This window comes from Rattus rattus, chromosome 2, assembly GCF_011064425.1.
Source record: "Rattus rattus isolate New Zealand chromosome 2, Rrattus_CSIRO_v1, whole genome shotgun sequence".
NCBI classification, from domain to species: Eukaryota; Metazoa; Chordata; class Mammalia; order Rodentia; family Muridae; genus Rattus; species Rattus rattus.
In genome coordinates, this window is record NC_046155.1 from 79,213,179 (window position 1) to 79,230,623 (window position 17,445).

At 44.8% G+C, this 17,445-nt stretch overlaps 1 protein-coding gene across 2 annotated transcripts in view; it reads right to left on the minus strand.

Annotated features, from left to right (window-relative positions):
- Positions 1–7,223: 7,223 nt before the first annotated feature.
- Positions 7,224–17,445, minus strand: part of Prkcb (protein kinase C beta) — a 335,946-nt gene continuing 325,724 nt past the window's right edge. The window contains exon 17 of one of the 2 annotated variants that reach the window (XM_032892724.1): positions 7,224–7,860. In XM_032892724.1, the coding sequence (XP_032748615.1) occupies positions 7,708–7,860 (153 nt within the window). In that variant the 3' untranslated portion in view covers positions 7,224–7,707. Of the gene's footprint in view, positions 7,861–13,087; positions 14,099–17,445 lie in introns of those variants that run through there. The other variant, XM_032892723.1, reaches the window with a different exon arrangement.

The following is a 17,445-nucleotide window of genomic DNA, read 5'->3' on the forward strand; positions in this document are numbered from 1 at the left end:
TTTAGAAGTGTTCCCCAAATGTTCATATGTTGGAAATATAATTCACAAGGCCATATGTTAGTGGAATTTGGTGATGAGACCTTTGAGAAGCAATTAGAATTAGATGAAGTCATGTGGGTGGAGCCTTAATGTTATTAGTGGCTTTAGGACAAAAGGGACCCAAGCAAGCAAGCAAGCTTGCTCTTTCCTACCACCTGATGCCCTCATCATCATCATGAGACAACACAAAGGCCAGCTCAGACACAAAACAGGTATAACTATCATGTTCCTGGGCTTCCCAATATCCATAACTTTGAACTAAAATTGCTATTCTTCAAGAATTATTCAGCCTTTAGCACTTTGTTTTAGAAACAGAAAAGCAATTAAGATACTGATTTTTGGAAAGGCTCAACTCATTACCTCTCAAGCAACTGAATCCTGATGAGAGCCATGTGAGCAGTTTGAGGGGGGATTCTTCCCTAGTTGAACCTAGATGACATACAAGCCATCATCTTAACTGTGGTTCAGAAAAAAACGGAAGCAGAGTTCCAAGTTAAGCTCTCTGTAAGACCTGTGAGCCACTGAGACTGAGACAGTGGGTTAGTGGTCAGACATGTGGGTTAGTGATTAGATGTCTGTTAACAGGCACAGATTACTACAACCCTCCTGATATTTACAAATTCTCTAGACAGTGCAACTGGCCTTAGGGTTCTGATCCCATATAGAAACGAAGAGCCAGACCTTCAATGGGGACACATTTCATTCATAAACATTCATTTTCCTCCTCGTCTGTGTAAGTAGAAGTCACTGGTTGAAACCAAACGGTCTACCTTTGCACCTCTTTTTCAAGTATCATTTGAGTTTCACTCTGACACGTGATCTCATTTGGCTATGTGTGGTGGTTTGAATAATGAATGACCTTATAGGCTCATGTGTTTAAATGCTTGGTCCCCAGTTAGTGGAACTGTTTGGGAAGGATTAGGAGGTATGGCCTTGTTGGAGGACCCTTGGTTTCAAAAACCCAAGCCAAGTCCAGTGTTCCTTGCCCTCTAACTGTAGATCAGGATGTAAAGCTCCCAGCTACTGCTCTAGCACCATGCCTGTCTGCTTCCCTCCATGATGACAATAGACTAACCTGAAACTGTAAGCAATCTCTCAGTTAAATGCTTTCTTTTATTAAAGTTACTTTGCTTGTGATGTCTTTCACAGCAACTAAGACACAGGCCAAATGTCAGGAAAGCCAGTATTCATGGTACAAAACTCTGCAGTGGATAAAGTGTTTCATTCCCTGAACAAGACCTAGAATTCAAACCTGTGTTGCTTTTTGAAATGGGGATTAACTTTTTGAGCAAATATCAATTCCTAGGGGATGGTCTCAGTATCAGCAAAATTTCACATGGGCTTTGGCATTCACTCATCAAACCCCACAAGAACATAGGATCTCAGATACCTAGCTCTGGGATGTTAGAGACAGATATTGGAGATGGCGTGAGATTAAGTTTCTCAGTTTGATTCCCATCTCTCTTGCTTCCCTTTCCTTCATCTTCCACCAGCATCTCAACTTGGATATGATGCTGGAGAAAGAAAATTATGGCAGATATAAATCTGAGGATGTGAAAGTTTACCATTGTTGGTTTGAAGAGCTTGAACCAGCAGCTTTCCGGTGGGTTCAGGTTATCCAGATCACAAGCCTAAATTCTGGTACTGTTTGCTTGTTAAGATTAGAGTCTGACCATGGGGAAGCCCAGGATATTCCTGGAAATTTCTTTCTTTTCTGTTCTTTTTTTTTTTTTGTACTCAGTATTCATAAATGATTCCACTGAAGGACAGTGTGGAAGATTCAAATTTTGGGCCATAAATATTCCCTATCCTTGTGTTCATTTGCTTTTGCAAAATCTCCTGTCCCAGAGGGAAGTCTGTTTCCTCTCCCCTTGAACTGGTTCATGGGAAAGAAACAAAGACTTGAAGAACACTTGTGCATTGGGCCTCTCTCGTGCCTGCTCTTTAGACTCATTAAATCCACTATGTGAAGCAGTCTATGCCACTCCAAATTTCCCATGTGTAAATATTTGTGATTTGTGTACAGAAGTTCAGAAGACTATCATAGAGCAAGGACGCAAAACAAACACTGACCACCCACTGACCTTCCCTGGTCTGTCAATCAGTGTTATGTGGATAAGGCCATCTTAAAGTTGTTACCAGTTGACTTTCCAGGTGCCTGAGATGCCGAGACAACTCTGCCTACACTAACCTGAAGTGGCCAGACCAGAGTAACCTCTATTCTGAACCAAGTAAACAGCTGGTTTAAAAAAAAAATCAACTGAATTTTGGGCTGGAGATATGGCTCAGCGGCAAAGAGCACTTGCTGCTTTTGCAAAGGACCTGGCTTATCCAACACCTACATGGTGGCTCACGATCACCTGCAACTCCACTTTCTGCGGATCCAATGACCTCTTTTGACCTCCAAGGGCATCAGGCATGCATATGGTATACATATGTACATGCAGACAAAACAACTATACACATAAAACAAATCTTCAAAAATTCCACTGAGTTTTGGAGCGCTAGATTACCAATGCAGAGTTGTATTGTGTGTGCTTTTATGCCAACTTACCTTGATAGGGTTTGTGTTCCCGACGATAAAGGGATATAATTCCTCAGAGGGTGGGATTCAGACCCCTGCCTTAACCACTAAGCTTGCTATGAAACAACAGACAGCTCTGTGGACCAATGCAAGGCCAGGTGGGTTGTCACAGTGTTAGCTTGCCTCTCATGTATCTCTCTCTGGTCCCAGACATCTTGAGGGAAATCCAAATTTCCCACACGTAAAGAATATACCTTCGTGGTTTGTGTACATCTCCATTTGTCCCTAAAAAGGTTCTAATTTTTATTCAGAAAGCTCACTCTACATTCATATGCTCTTCTTTGCTTCTAGCTGCAGTGGTGTTGCTCACATCTGTGCTGCAAGCAGACTGAGAGGGTCCTCAAACACTCCACCTCCTGGTGGTCTCACCATGCCTAACCCCCTTCCCTTGAACCGAGGCTGAACTTACTGAATGGCATCTGAAGAAGAAAAAACAATAGCAATGTGAGGAGTCACTTTTGATGTAAGGGTGCAAAGTCTGTGATCTCCAAGTTGGGCATTCCCACTTGATCACTGACTCCAGAAGCCACCCTGTGTCCCCAGAGGTGGTCCTATGGGAATCACTTCATGAGGAACTGATGCTGTTGACAAGAATATGAGGAAGACAAGAAGTAAAACTTGGTCCCTTTCTTGAATGTCATGTGAGACTACAGCTTTGTCCTACAGCTTGTGTAAAACCCAGTAAGACTGTCAACTAGATTAGCCATACAAATATTCAAAATCCACAGATATCAAGAGGGAATATTCATTGTGTTAAAGTTTAGAGGTAGCTTGTAACATGGCACTGGTAACTAATACAACTTAGCCACAGGCAATTGAAGCTCCTGTCTCTAATGTTAACTCAGACACACTGCTAGGTTCAGAAATGTATATTGGACCAGGCTAAGCTAATTAGAGTAAACCACAGACTTTCTTGTCATAGGAAACTAACATATAGTCATGTATTTTATGTGTGTGGGCATGTTCACACATGTATGCCACGGTATGTGTGTGGATGTCAGAGGACAGCGTTAGGGAGTCAGTTCTCTCCTTCCACCATGTAGGTTCATAGGATTTTAAGCACAGGTCACCAGGATTGAGAATAAGCACTTTTGCTTACTTGGAAGATCCTCCACCAGACTTCTATAGAAGCCCTCTCTCGTTTTCATGAGACACAAGAGACTGAGACTTATGCAGCCACCATGTTCTTTTCAGTAGAGAAAAGAACTGTGGGGCTGTGTGATCCTTATGCCCAGGACTGTGCCTGGATCAGCACAGGTGCCTAGTGCTCTCTAAATGAAAGGTGGGTCAGTCTATAGCAAATAGGAAAAGTTGGAGAAACTGACAGGTAATGGTAACCAGCTCTTACACACAATCTCAAATTGGACACGTTACCAAACACCTATAGAAATCTATGGATTTTTGTTTTCGTGTATGCTGCATAGAACCACGGTTTCTCAACTTTGAGTGTCTTTAGCTAGTTTTCACTGGCAGGGTTTCCAAAACCCCTCAAAGATGAACTCAGTAGTCCATCACTGGATTCATTGATTCTACCCATTTGATCCACTTGGGGGGCTCCTCCAAGAGGGGATGGATAAACCATTGAGTCAGGGTGTACTTGGTGTGTGACTCATTTGCTCTTTTCTGCTACCCACAAGTCTTAGCAGCTACAAAGGCATGTGTTACAGACTGTGTTACTGCATATTTCCACAAGAAAACAGAAGCATGACCCACTCAGGGATGGATGTAGTGGGCAGACAGATGATTCAGTATTGTCCCATCCTGCACTGAGAGGGACTCCTTATCTCACCAGCATCATTTGGAGGGCATCTTTCCTATTTCCCCCATGATTCCTGTGTCTTTCTGTGCAAGTATGGTGTTAAGAAAAGGGCATACAATTTTCCCCTGTGCACGTGCTAAGTTAAATTAGTTTAGCAGTTAAAATACAAATCTTATTCCAAGGGCCACAGGAAAGTGTTGTCTGTACTGACACCAGCTTCCTGGCTGACTCTTATCATAGAGTTTTTATGAAATATTCTGTATTTATTTTTAAAGATGATTTTATGTTGTATGTTGTGTGTGAGAGTGTGTGTGTGTGCACACACACACTCACGTGCACATCTGCATATGTGAGGAGTCTAGAAGGGTGTTGAGTGTCTTGGAGCTGGAATTACAGACAGCTGTGAGTTGCCCAGTGTGAGTGCTGTGAACCAGACTTTGCTTCCCTGGAAGAACAGCAAGTGCTCATAACTGCTGAGCCACCACTCAATACCAGTGTATTTCATATTTAATAATAAGCATGAAACACGCTGACTGAGACAAGGTTCAGATACTCAGGTTATGGAAAACAGTAAGAGCATCAAGCTTGGGGTTCACAAATGGAAAAGCTTCAAATGGCTGTAGGAGTCAGGGAGGTAAATGGAAGGAACACAGAACTAGATGGTAGGTAGTCACTGCGACAAACTTGCACAGTGTTCAAAGGATGCATACATTTAAAATTTACTGTTATCTGTTTGTGTATGTGTGTATATGTATGAGTGTGTGTGTGCGCACGTGCGCGTGCGTGCGCTTGCAGGACATAACATGTATGTGGAGCTCAGAGAACAGATTGTAAGAATTTATTTTATTCTTCTGCTGTGTGGGTCACGGGAATCAAGCTTCAGTTCTTAGCCTTGGCAGCAGGCAGTTTTACCTGCTGATCCATCTCACCACCTTCTCACTTTTAAAGGCAAGGTTCCAAGTAGTCCAAGTTGGTCTCAAACTTGCTATGTAGCCAAAGGGGTGGACCACCGTGCCTACTTCAGGCAGTTCGGAGGATCAAATCCAGGATCTCATGCATCAAGCATTCTACCAACCTAGCCACCCAAACCCAAGAATGTAGCCATTTCTTAGTCCTGTTGAATTATTTCCAAGAGGCCAGTCTGCTGTCATGTTTCACAGACCGCCACCACACTTTGTGGCGGGTGGGTGAAGGCACCCAGAGGCCTGCCTGCCATGTGGCCCATGTGCGACAGGACCACTACATTGTGCAAGGATGTGGTCACAGCTAGGAGAGAAAGAGAAGTGGAGCAGCGTGAGCACCATGAAGAGAGGTGGACCTAGAGATGTGAGGGCCTGAGAGGAATAGCCTGTTGTCAGTAGCCTACCCTGCCAGCTGAGGCCATGGTGAGGTCCCAGCCCATGCTACCCCTGAGGGCCATGTCTGAGTCTGTGGCCATGCAGCATCAGGGGTCTATGTCAATGTCCATGGCTCCTATTACACTAAAGACCATGTAGACATCCCAGGTCTGGGCTACTACCTGAGACCATGTTAATGTTCAAGGGTTGTGCAGACCTGGCCCCACTCCTCAATAGCTGTGGCACTTTAGAGTACTGGTCCCCATCTCTCACCAGGAGCAGTACTCAAGAGAACGATTCCCCCACACACACATACCTGGGCAGCACTGTAGAGCTGGCCCTGGTGGTGGGAGCATGGGTGAGCACAAGACAGCCAACTCTTCCACTCAACTGCTACGAGGGCTTAAGGAGGGGTGTTGGAGGGTGGGGGAGGAATGAGGAGGGTTGAGGGATGGCCTTCAGGGGAGATGCCTTCCCCCATCTCATCCCTCACCACCTGCAGCAAGCAGGAGAGCTGGCCCTAGGGTTATAAGAACCAGAGAGCTGGCCCCACCCCTTGCCAGCTGTAGCACTTGGGAGAGCAAACCCTGCTCCTCATCTGGGCAGCACAGTTGAGGTGGCTCTGATGAAGTGGGTGTGGGTGAGCCAGCCCTCAGGGCATGAAGATGGACAGCTGGCCCTGCTCCTTGTCAGCTGTGGCATTAGGTGAGCTAGCCCAGGCAGTGCTGAAGAGTTTGCCCTGGTGGTGTGGGTGTGGGAGAGCTGGTGGGTTGACTAACTCAACTACCATGCAGGCCCCGATCCAGGGCTTCGAGTTGGTCCACCCCAACATCCCTCTCATCTATGAGCTGCTGGAGCTCATGAAAGGGATGACGCTGCAGATTCAAAGCTTCAGGATCTCCATGACACAGGGCAACAGCAAGATATCCAAGAGGATCCAATGTTGATAGTGTAGCAGAAGTCAAAGGCCTTGAACCAGACCAATGACTCATTGCAATGAACATTTGCAAGTGCAGATGTGTGGACAAAAGGGTGTACTGTGGGACACTCTGTGACGTGGCACAGCTTTCACAATGTCTTTGTTTGTTTGCTTGTTTGTTTCTGTTTTGTTTATTTATTTATTTTTTTAAATTTTCTCTCAGGGAGCAGAGGTTGTAAGAGCAGAAGTTGGTTACGAAGGGACTGGGAGGTGACTGGGATTGGGGTGCCTGATGCAGAACTCACAAAGAATCAATACAAAGTAGTTTTTGGTTTTTTTCTTTAAAGGAGTTATTTCTACATGGAAAGAAAAGCCCAATTATTGTCAATCTTCTGATTTCTTTTCGCCTCCCCAAATCTGAAAGTCCACTAAATTAATACGAAATGTTCCATTTTTATGTATATAATGATTTCCATGCAAAGAAAATCAACGCTAGTGAAGGACACTTGTCACATGGCAATGTCACTTTATATTCTTCCTGTCTGCAATGTAGTATGTTAAAAAACAGACATGTGCACAGGAGGGTTTGCATATATGAATTCAGTTTAATCATACCAATTCTTAAACAAAAAGTTTCCTCCAAGAGACAAGAGTTCACAGTAACTGCAAAGCTTACTCACAACTTTTAAAAATACCGGTCATGCTTAGGTAGCATTCAAAGGAGATATTCGAGAGTAACTGTAAAAACTTTGACCAGGAACATCAGCATCTGACTTTAAAAATTACAAATACTGAAGCATTTTGGTATCGGACACAGTTAAGTTTTGACACTGTTGGTTCATTGAATGAGTTTCTGGAAGTCTGGAAAATTGTACCTCTATCAGTGGGCAATGCACTTATTCTAAACTAAACATTTTGAAATGTAGAAAACAAACTAGCAAGCTATACATACAAAGAAAAGCCCTCTAAGACAAGCTCTCCACATGACGGATGCCAACAGAGGCACCATGAATCCTGGAAGACTGGAATTGATAATAGACACAGGCTCAGCGAGGGAATCTGCATTCACCTACACATTAATGACAAACTCTGGGTTAGTATACGAGAAGCCAGCAAATTCATTTTGGTCCAAGTTCATGATGAAGAGTTTGTCAGTGGGAGTCAGTTCCACAGGCTGCCTGGTGAACTCTTTGTCGAAGTTGGAGGTGTCTCGCTTGTCTCTCTGCCAAATGGAAAGCAAACACATTAAAACAGAAGCAGCAGCAGCAGCAAACATGACCAGGACATGCCAGTTACCAGAAGGCTGAGGAAAGCTCCTGAGTAGTCAGAAAGCCCTGTGCTGACAGCTTTTAGCAGCTGCATGCCTCACATCAGCTCTCAGTTCATATTATATGCTGGCTTTGGGGCGGGGGGGGGCGAGAAAACTTGGTGCCAATTTTCTATAAGAAGAAAAGATTCATTGATTTTTCTTTTTTAAAGAATCACCCTAAAGAGATGTGCGTTTGTGTGGAGGGGAGTGTCCTACGCTTTGACTCTGAGGTGAATTACATTGGTAACTGTTTCCTCACAGCTAACACCATAGACTTAGCTCTTAGATGAGTATCCTGGAGGAGAACAACTCAATGACAACGCCTGTGGCCAGGAGCTGACAGAGAGAGAGAGAGAGAGAGAGAGAGAGAGAGAGAGAGAGAGAGAGAGAGAGAGAGAGAAGAGGAGATTGCTCTTAGAAGGCAAATGACCATGTAAGGAGAGCTCAGTGTTCACTCCAAGAAGCTAAACACCACCCACCTCACCCTCACAATGTCGGAGACTCACTGCTGACCACAGACAGCCTAGCTGGTGCCAGAACTGTGTCAGAAGATTTGGCTCAGAATTGGCCAGGCCCTTAGGGTCTACTTAAGTCCTATTTTTGATTCAGCCCCCCAAAAGAGATTGGTGAAAGTTGGGCTTTGAAATGCTGCCCAAAAGCTGAACACAAGAGTAAAATCTGGGTCTTCACTAGCCAGAGTCTCTCCAAAGATGTTGGTGATGTGCTTCCATAAGAAACACAATACAAAACTTAAAGTAAGAGCTATGAAGGAGAGCTTGAAAGATGAAACTACTCAATTCTTGTAGTAGGTAACCTGGCCAGCTAGCTTGCTTGCCTGCCTGCCTGCCTTCCTCCCTCCTTCTCTCCCTTCCTTCTTATCTTCCTTTCTTTCATTTGTCTTCCTACCTTCCTTCCTTCCTTCCTTCCTTCCTTCCTTCCTTCCTTCCTTCCTTCCTTCCTGCCTGCCTGCCTGCCTGCCTGCCTGCCTGCATCCAGGAGTTGGTAACTAGTTTGAGGCAGGTTCTACCAGAGAATGTGGATGTGGGTGACTTTATGATGTGCTGGTGTCTCCAGGGCCCCTGCAAGCCTATTAGCCCTTCCCAATCTCACCTCATTTGTCTGGAGAAGGCAAAGCTGATGTCCTTGTCTCCCACTGTTGAGCATATGAGAAAATAGGTCAATGAAGGAACTTGCCCAAGCCTGTGCAGTGGGATGGAGATTTATATCTGACCACATAGCAGCTGATTTTCCCCTCATTACAACTACGCTGGCTGGACAAACAGCCTGAAGACTGTTTTCACAGTTCCTGGGATTCACTAGCAACAGGTAGGTGCCTGGCTGAAGCCAAGGGTGTGTTACACAGGAATTTACTGGCTGATTCACTTTGGTCAATCTTAATAGGTTTAGCCCCTAGTGGAGACTGGCTGATAAGAATTTCCTGTTGCTAGGCTCTAACCTACTTCTTTCTGGATGTTCCCCTGTGACAGGGACCTCCTATTGGGGTGTCTGAGTAGGGTTATGGGACAGAGGGAGACAAATTGGTGTCAGAAGGTCATCTGGAAGAGGGTAGTATAGAAGACAAGGCTAAGGCTACTCATGAAGCTGTTTCCTATGTGGTGGGTCATCTCTTGTGGGGACCTGTCCATACTGGGCTTTTGTGGAGGGTTCCAGGCTTGGGCACTCCATGTTGCTACTTTATGTATCTGGAGGGGAGCTTGGATACCTTCTGCCTCTTTAATACTGTTTCTCTTTCTTGATCCTTTAAGCCCCATCCTTCTCATTGTCTTCAGCACACTTACTGCTTTGGGGAATTTGCATTGTTTTTCTCCAAGAGGGCAAGGTACTTGTCTGTTTCTGTGCTATTGTGTTTCCAATGCTACTGAGCACACAACAGACTGTTCATAAGTACTCATCAAATCGATAAAGAAGACTTCATTAAAGGGGTACTTCCTAGCTTTTCCTAATTCCTGAGGCAGATTCCTCTTCACATTGAAGCAAAAATGATAGCAGTTATTTTCATAGGTCCTAAGGCTTATGTAAATGGAGTCAGTGTGGAGTCAACTATGTATGAGCACGAGGTCTGGAAGCCACAATGCTCTGTGTGTACAGAAAGGCAGACCTGGGGGCAGAAGATAGGCAGTTCCTCTTTTGGGTTCTCTTTCTACCCAGCTATCCTTACCTGAGAGCATGTGACAGAACTTCCTTCCTACCAACTCCAACTCTGGAAGCCTTTTTTAATTTGCTGTGCTTCAGTAAGCCATGTGTTCCAAATAAGAATTCCTTTTAATGAGTTTCTCTCATGAGTAGGCCTTCCCATGAAAATTCTCCAAGATTTTACCATACAATGTTGAGTGGGAATGGGCTCCTTTGTTGTGACAATTCTTTTGAGAATTGCATCTGAAGCCACATGGGTCCAGAAACACCCATCCTAGGAAGAATGTTAATTCCACTGGCCTGCTTTGGGTCTATCATGACCCTTTCCTTTCTTGGAGGAGGAGATCAGTAAGAAATATACAAGATTTAAAAGTGGATTCTTGGATCCAGACATATGATTGGTCACAGTTCTCAGCACCTTTAGTTAAGATTTCTTTTATGTTTTTTCCTTCAGTTCTCCCAGAAGTTGTGTGTGTGTGTGTGTGTGTGTGTGTGTGTGTGTGTGTGTGTGTGTCTTTTAAGCCTGTTTCAGATGGGCTAGAGGGATCAGGATGTGACCAGCAAGGGTCACATGATTCGATCATCAGTGATCTAAAAGGAAATGGTATTCCCCTGAGGGCCTGCAGATAGCTGAGTGATGGATGTACAATGAGAGGGGACACTGAAGACTCAGTGGTAAGTTGTAAAACCAGTTAGTTCCCTTTCTCCACAAGACATGGGCACCTGTTCATGTTGTGGGAGCTTCTCTAGTCAGATCAAGTATGGAGCTTGTGTCATTGGCTTTCTAGAACAGTCCATCCCACCTCAGTCTTTCTCTGCCCACTGTAGTACATGATTGTTGTAGACATCTAGGTGGAAAGGATGCCGTCAGCTCCAAAACATAGTCTATCAAGAGACTAAGAAGCTGTGAAGACCTCCATTGGAAGATTTTCTTAATAAGCTCAGAGACTTTAGACAACAGCACGTTTTCAATTACTTGTTTTATGGCCATCTTTCCCACAGATGGTATGCTGGGGAAAGAGGGAGAAGGAGATGGACTGCATCTTTATTATTTCTCACCAGGATCCTGGCACCCTGCCTGGCACACAGTTGGTGTTCAATAAATGCTACTTGAATGGATGGAGGATGCAAAAATGGATGGTTGCAAAAAATAAATAATTTATTGTTTGGATAGAATTGCAAAATATTTCATAAGAGATCTTATGTGATGAAAAGTGTTTCTTGGCTTCCTCTGATCTAGAAAACTGGTGGAAGAGGAAGCAGTGGGAGGTCTGATTCATGATCCATTACTTTCTCAGAAGCTTCTCTGACCCACCCTCATCAAACTAAGAGAACAGACACTGCGGCTTGCGTATCTATTTCTGACAACTAAGGACCTTAAAACATAATGGTAAGAATCTGAAAATGTAGAGCGTAGTGTATATATTTACATATATATACTATTATCTATCTATCTATCTATCTATCTATCTATCTATCTATCTACCTATCATCTATTCGTCCATCCATCTATCCATCCATCTATCCATCCTTCCTTCCTACACTGTTTCTAAGGTTGTCTCAGATCACTTGCCAATGGCACGAGGTTTCTCTGTGGTTTTTATTCTGAGCATATGTCCAAGGCCTGGTGACCCAGTGACCAGATGAAAGACCCTACATAACTTGTCTGAGAGTGGACACGTGGCTCAGAAATATTTGTTTTGTTACAGAACAGACAGAGTCCTTTGTCAGGAGTCAGGATACTTGCGTTTGTATCGCCACTGACCAACCAAGCAGGAAATTATTTCTACTCTACAGATGCCAGTTGCCCCAATAACAGAGTGAGGAGCGGGATTGCCCTGGTCTCTCTTGGTAGCTAATATCATAAGACTGTCAGTTAGGACAAGCTTGCTTCACATGATCTAAGCAGGACATGCCCCAAGCTTAAAGCTGAGTTGCAAGAGTCCAGGAAAGAATGAACTATAAGGGTCTTTGTCTCAGCAGAACCCCAAGGCATAGTCTTCTTAAAGATGAGATATACTTCAAGGATATGGTCCTTTGGAAGCTTCTGTGTGATCCCTCTGAAGCAATGGAGGACCCAGACATCTTTTGACCTGTGGTAGGAATTCTCCTCAGGACTGTGTGAGAAAAACAGGGTGCTAAGATATAGGCAAGGGTAAGGGGCCACCTGCCATGCCCATCCGTTCAGGAAGAAATGAAGTCTCTCCGGCTCCAGGGGCTCCCTTGGACTTCTGGGAGCTCATTGAGTTGCTTGCTCAAGGATGCTCAAATTTGGAAGAGGGGTAATTTTGATGAGAAGATTAAGGGCCTTGGGAATGTTCCTAGCTTGACTCTGGTGGGAATGTGGTCTCTGAAGTCTGATGGTATGGGAGGCTCCAGCCTGTATATCCCACCCCATTCCAAGACATCAGGCATCCTGAATAGTCTCCAGGTCCTACTCTCTGGCTGGTTAATGTTGAGGCTAATAAAGATCCAGCTTTAACCCTTTTCTCTTGAATTCCTTCTTTAGAGCCTACTCTGAAGTGTGGGTCCTCCTTGTTCAAAGGGAACGTTTTTCTTTGAAATAGGTTTTCTTCTTTCCTTCCTTCTTTCCTTCCTTCCTTCCTTTCTCTTTTTCTTTCTTTTTTTCTTTTTTCTCTTTCTTTCTTTCTTTCTTTTTTTATATTGTATCTTGATGCTAGGAGAAAAATATCAGAACAGATACCGAAGTGCAAATAAACATTCCCACAAACATCTTGCAAAATGACATCAAACTGAAGAATGCACCCATCATGGTTTGGAGAGATGGTGTCTTTCTCAGAGCACACAATTACTTCTCCAACACCAGTGGTACATATAGACAAGTCCCCACCCCACAGGCAGAACTCTGCTGGATTCCATAGCCGTCTTCTTGGTTGAACAAAGCAGGGCATTATGGTTAATAACATCTGGACACAGATTTTAAAGCATGTGTAACAAAGTGAGTAATTTTTTTCTTTTTCTTTCTTTTTTTTTCTTTTTGCATTTCAATGATGACAGAAATAAAAAAAAAGCAAGTAACATTTGAAATGTAATGTAGAATCAGGGTCCTTTAGGACCTTGCTAGAGTGACCATGTGGTTCTAAGAACAGTGCCAAATGTCATTCTGGAGTAGTTTGGGGGATGAGGGTACCACTATCAGACACACAGTATTAGAAACTACAGCAAGGTGACAGCACACAAGCCGGTTGCCTTCGACCCTGGAAGTGCTTTTAGATGGAAACTTGTCTAAAAGCGCATTCCTTTTTTCCCCAGGACTTAGATAATCTTCTTAACATTGAGTTAAAAAAATAAAAATAAATTTTTATTTTTAGCATGTTCTTTTCAAAGCTCCACTGCCTCCAGAACAGGCAGCGTGGAGGGATTCCCTCTAGGGCAAAGCAGCCATATACTTGGATTCAAGCCAAGCTCCCAGCCGGGAAGGTGGAAGAATGTTGCTAGCATTTGGCTCGTCTATCCATTTTGTAGGAAGGATGTAGACTGGGGGTCAGGGTAAAAATGGCAGTGCAGAGGACCAGGGAGAAAAGCAAGCATTTTCTCTCCCCTGGGGGCCTGTGAGCCGACATGCTAGGGATGCACATAGTAGGGCTCTGAGCGTGTCTCGATTATGCAGCACTTTCTACATGCCACCTGCATAATTCCATCTCCTCGAGATGCTCCAAACTACTTGAGGACATTTGGGTTCTGAAACATGGCCACTCTAGCCTCATCAGAAAAGAAAACACGGATGTAACTTGGCAATGGAAAAGAAAAAAAATGTCACCATGATAGCTGTTGAGCTTGAATGACAGAAATGAAGGACGGAGGTCTACAGATCTACTTAGCTCTTGACTTCGGGTTTTAAAAATTCAGAGTTAACAAAGGAAAATCCTTCGAATTCTGATTGGTCAATATTCCTGATGACTTCCTGGTCAGGAGGTGTTAGGACTGGTGGATGGCGGGTGAAAAACCGGTCGAAGTTTTCAGCGTTTCGCCCACACTATGAGAGGGGGAGAAAAGAACTTGTGGTGGGTGGAAAAAAAAAAACAAAACAAAAATAAAAGCCAAAATAAAACAGAACTGAACGGAACCGGGTGTGGTTTTTCTCCAATCCCTTCCCTTCCGGAAACGCAGAGAGGCTGTTTCAATGATCCGAAATGAGAGCAATGTAAAATGCAAAATTCTCATGACCTTTGCTACACGACCTTGGGCTCCCAGCTTTTGGGTGCTGAATCTCTCAGGTCACTCCTGGTTTCCTTTTGGGAAGTCAGGAAAGGTACACCAAAGGCATGAGGAGGTGGGGCTAGCAGCATGTGGCATGTTCCCACCGCATCACCCACCCCCAATGAGTCAGACAAGGCCATCTGTTGAAAGACATGAGATTAAGGTACTTCCCATCTTTAATGGGTATCAGATGTCAAATAATGACATTCATACATCACCTGGAGAGCTCAACATTTATAGCAGCAGATCCCTTAAAGTGCCATCCTGCTGCTCTTGATCAGGAACCATAGTTGCTTCTAGCTCAACAGAATATAGTTTTCAAACATCAGCCAATGGAGGAAGAACCCAAACATAAGCTCTCAGTGTCACCACAAAGTCCCGGAAAGCTGGATTAATCATTGGCCCTTAATTACAAGGTACCAGAAGGTAAAATCACTCTCTCTCTCTCTCTCTCTCCAAATAGGAAGACCTGGTGTGGAAGGAAATTCGCATGCACATGCTAAATTCCTGCCCAAGGAGAGAGATGAACTACTATATCAGAGTTCTTGCCCTTGTTGCTTTCCCAGCATAGCCCGTGTGCACAGACACCCTCAGGATTCTAGTGTTTACAGGAGGTGTTGCCGGTCGAATGTTCAGTGTCTCCCATATGTGTGAGGGTTCAGACACTTGCTCCTCAGCTGATGACGCTGTTTTGGAAAGTTGTGACAGGCTTAAGAGGCTGAGCTTTGCTGGAGGAAGTGAGTTACTAGATGCAAGCTATGAGGTATACTCTGGCCATACTTCCTGCGTGCTCACTGCGTCCTAGCTACTGATGGGATGTGACCAGCCACCTCACGCTCCTGCTGCTTATCAGATATTTGACCGCGACGATGAGGAAAGTAAGTTATGCAGGAGGCAACATCAATCTAATTCTATTGCAGTATCAGTCATAATAATGGTGGATGATCTGTATTGTGTGTTTGCCACAGCTGGGCCCCCGGCACCAGACTTCACCCACATTATCTCATTTAATCCTCTCAATGGCCTTAGGGAGTATATCATTACTGTGACTTTATTGAATGTGGAGTTCTATGTTTGAGGGACTGGTCTCTAGCTTCAGGTACTAACTTTAGAGGTTACAGAATCTTTGGGATTGTGGCTTAGCGAGTGGAAGTGGGTCACTGGGGGTTTGGGGGCAGGCTTTGAAAGTGAGATACACTTCTGCTTAGGTCTCCACACTCTGCCTCCAGCCCACCATGATGTGACCAGCTACCTCACACTGCTGCTGCCGTGTCTTCCACATCAAGGTGAGCCATATCCTCAGAAACTGTGGGTCAAAACAGACCTTTCCTCCCTTAAACTGCTTCCACCAGGGATTTAACATGGTATCAAAAAAAAAGGAACTGGGGTTGGGGATCTAGCTCAGTGGTAGAGCGCTTGCCTAGCAAGCCCAAGGCCCTGGGTTCGGTCCCCAGCTCTGGGGGAAAAAACAAAAGGAACTAATGCAAATATTATCTCCCATTTCATAGATGAGGAAACTAAGGCCAGGAAATCAAACTGCTAGCAATCATGGTGTGGGACGTGGAGCTGGATCCACCTACTGTGAGAGCCATGTTCTCTGCCCTCACATTTACTAAGACAGCTGGTACGAAGTGGTAGACTGGAAGGTGTGGTGGGGCAGAATTGTGAGTGAAACCGTGGGTGCTGAGGTCTCTGCTTTGATTGACAGAGAATATGGTTCTCTCAACAGCAGGGCCAGGATGTGGGAAAATTCAGAAAGATGATGATTTCCGTTTTGGGATATCATGGTTTTGAGAGGTCAGTGCCCGTCTAACTGAGAACCAGAGGTAGTCAGGAGTTGTTGGGCTCAGGGGAGAGAACTTGAAAAGAAACCTTTCAAATTGGCACACTGAGGAAAACATGGCGGATAATAACAAGAAGGACCACCAGCCACTTCCCATGCAGCTGGCACGCACCGCATGGCTTTGTTCACGGCACCCTTTAAATCCATAACGATAATCCTTCTAGGCGCAGGTTTTACTCCCACTGCCAAAGATTAAACTTCCATCAACACTGTCTTAGAGCAAGCAGGGGAACCAGGAGAGAGCAACTCAGATATCCCAAGGACTGAGAGAAGCCACCGGCAGACGCACTTTGGGCAGGAAAGTTTGCTGAAAAGGAGCCATTGAATTTGGCCTCTGAGAGCGAGCAGAAGGGACACTGTCACTGAGCTCCTGTCATCAGGAGAGTGAAGAGTCTCCACAGAGCCTTCGCAAAAGGGATGGATGGGCACTCTGAGGAAGCCAGAGCTGAACAGAAGAGAGCTCTGGGTTCTGTGCCCTGCAACAGGGATCAGAACCTTGGCATCTGATTGCTTACTGGCTGAACAACTCCGAGGACATTTCCTCTTGTGTAAAACAGGGACAACTGTGGGTCTTCTCATGTGGGGTTGTTATGATAACAACATGAAGTGACATGTGTGACAAGGGCCTGGAACTGTTTTCTTGTTTCCTTTGTGAGTCATCCCCGCGGTGCATGCTTCTGACAGGGGTTAGTTCCGAGCTACTCAAGTTTTAAATCCCGAAGACACAGGCTTGAGGTTTTAAAGCTCTTGTTAAAGCTCACATCTTTGTGAGGCTGGAAAGACGACTGAGTTGGTAAAGAGCTTGTCACTCAAGCATGAGGGTCTGAGCTCTATACCCAAGCACCTACATAAAAACCCAGGCACAGTGGAGGGGGCCTGTCATCTCAGCTGCTGGCCAGGCTGCTTCAAAAAATAGAACAGGAAGCTGTTCAGCAAGACATCCTGCTAGATCAACCTTTGAACTCCATATGCACACGCATACATGTGCACATGTGCAACAAAGCACCACATACACACATCACACACACATGCTCACCACACCACACACACATGCTCACCACACCACACACACACACATGCTCACCACACCACAAACACACACACACACACACACACACACACACACACACACACACACACACACACACACATGCACCATACCCCACACACACACACATGCTCACTACACACACACACACACTCCATACACACACACAGCACACACACACACACACACACACATGCTCACCACACCACACACACACACACACACACACACA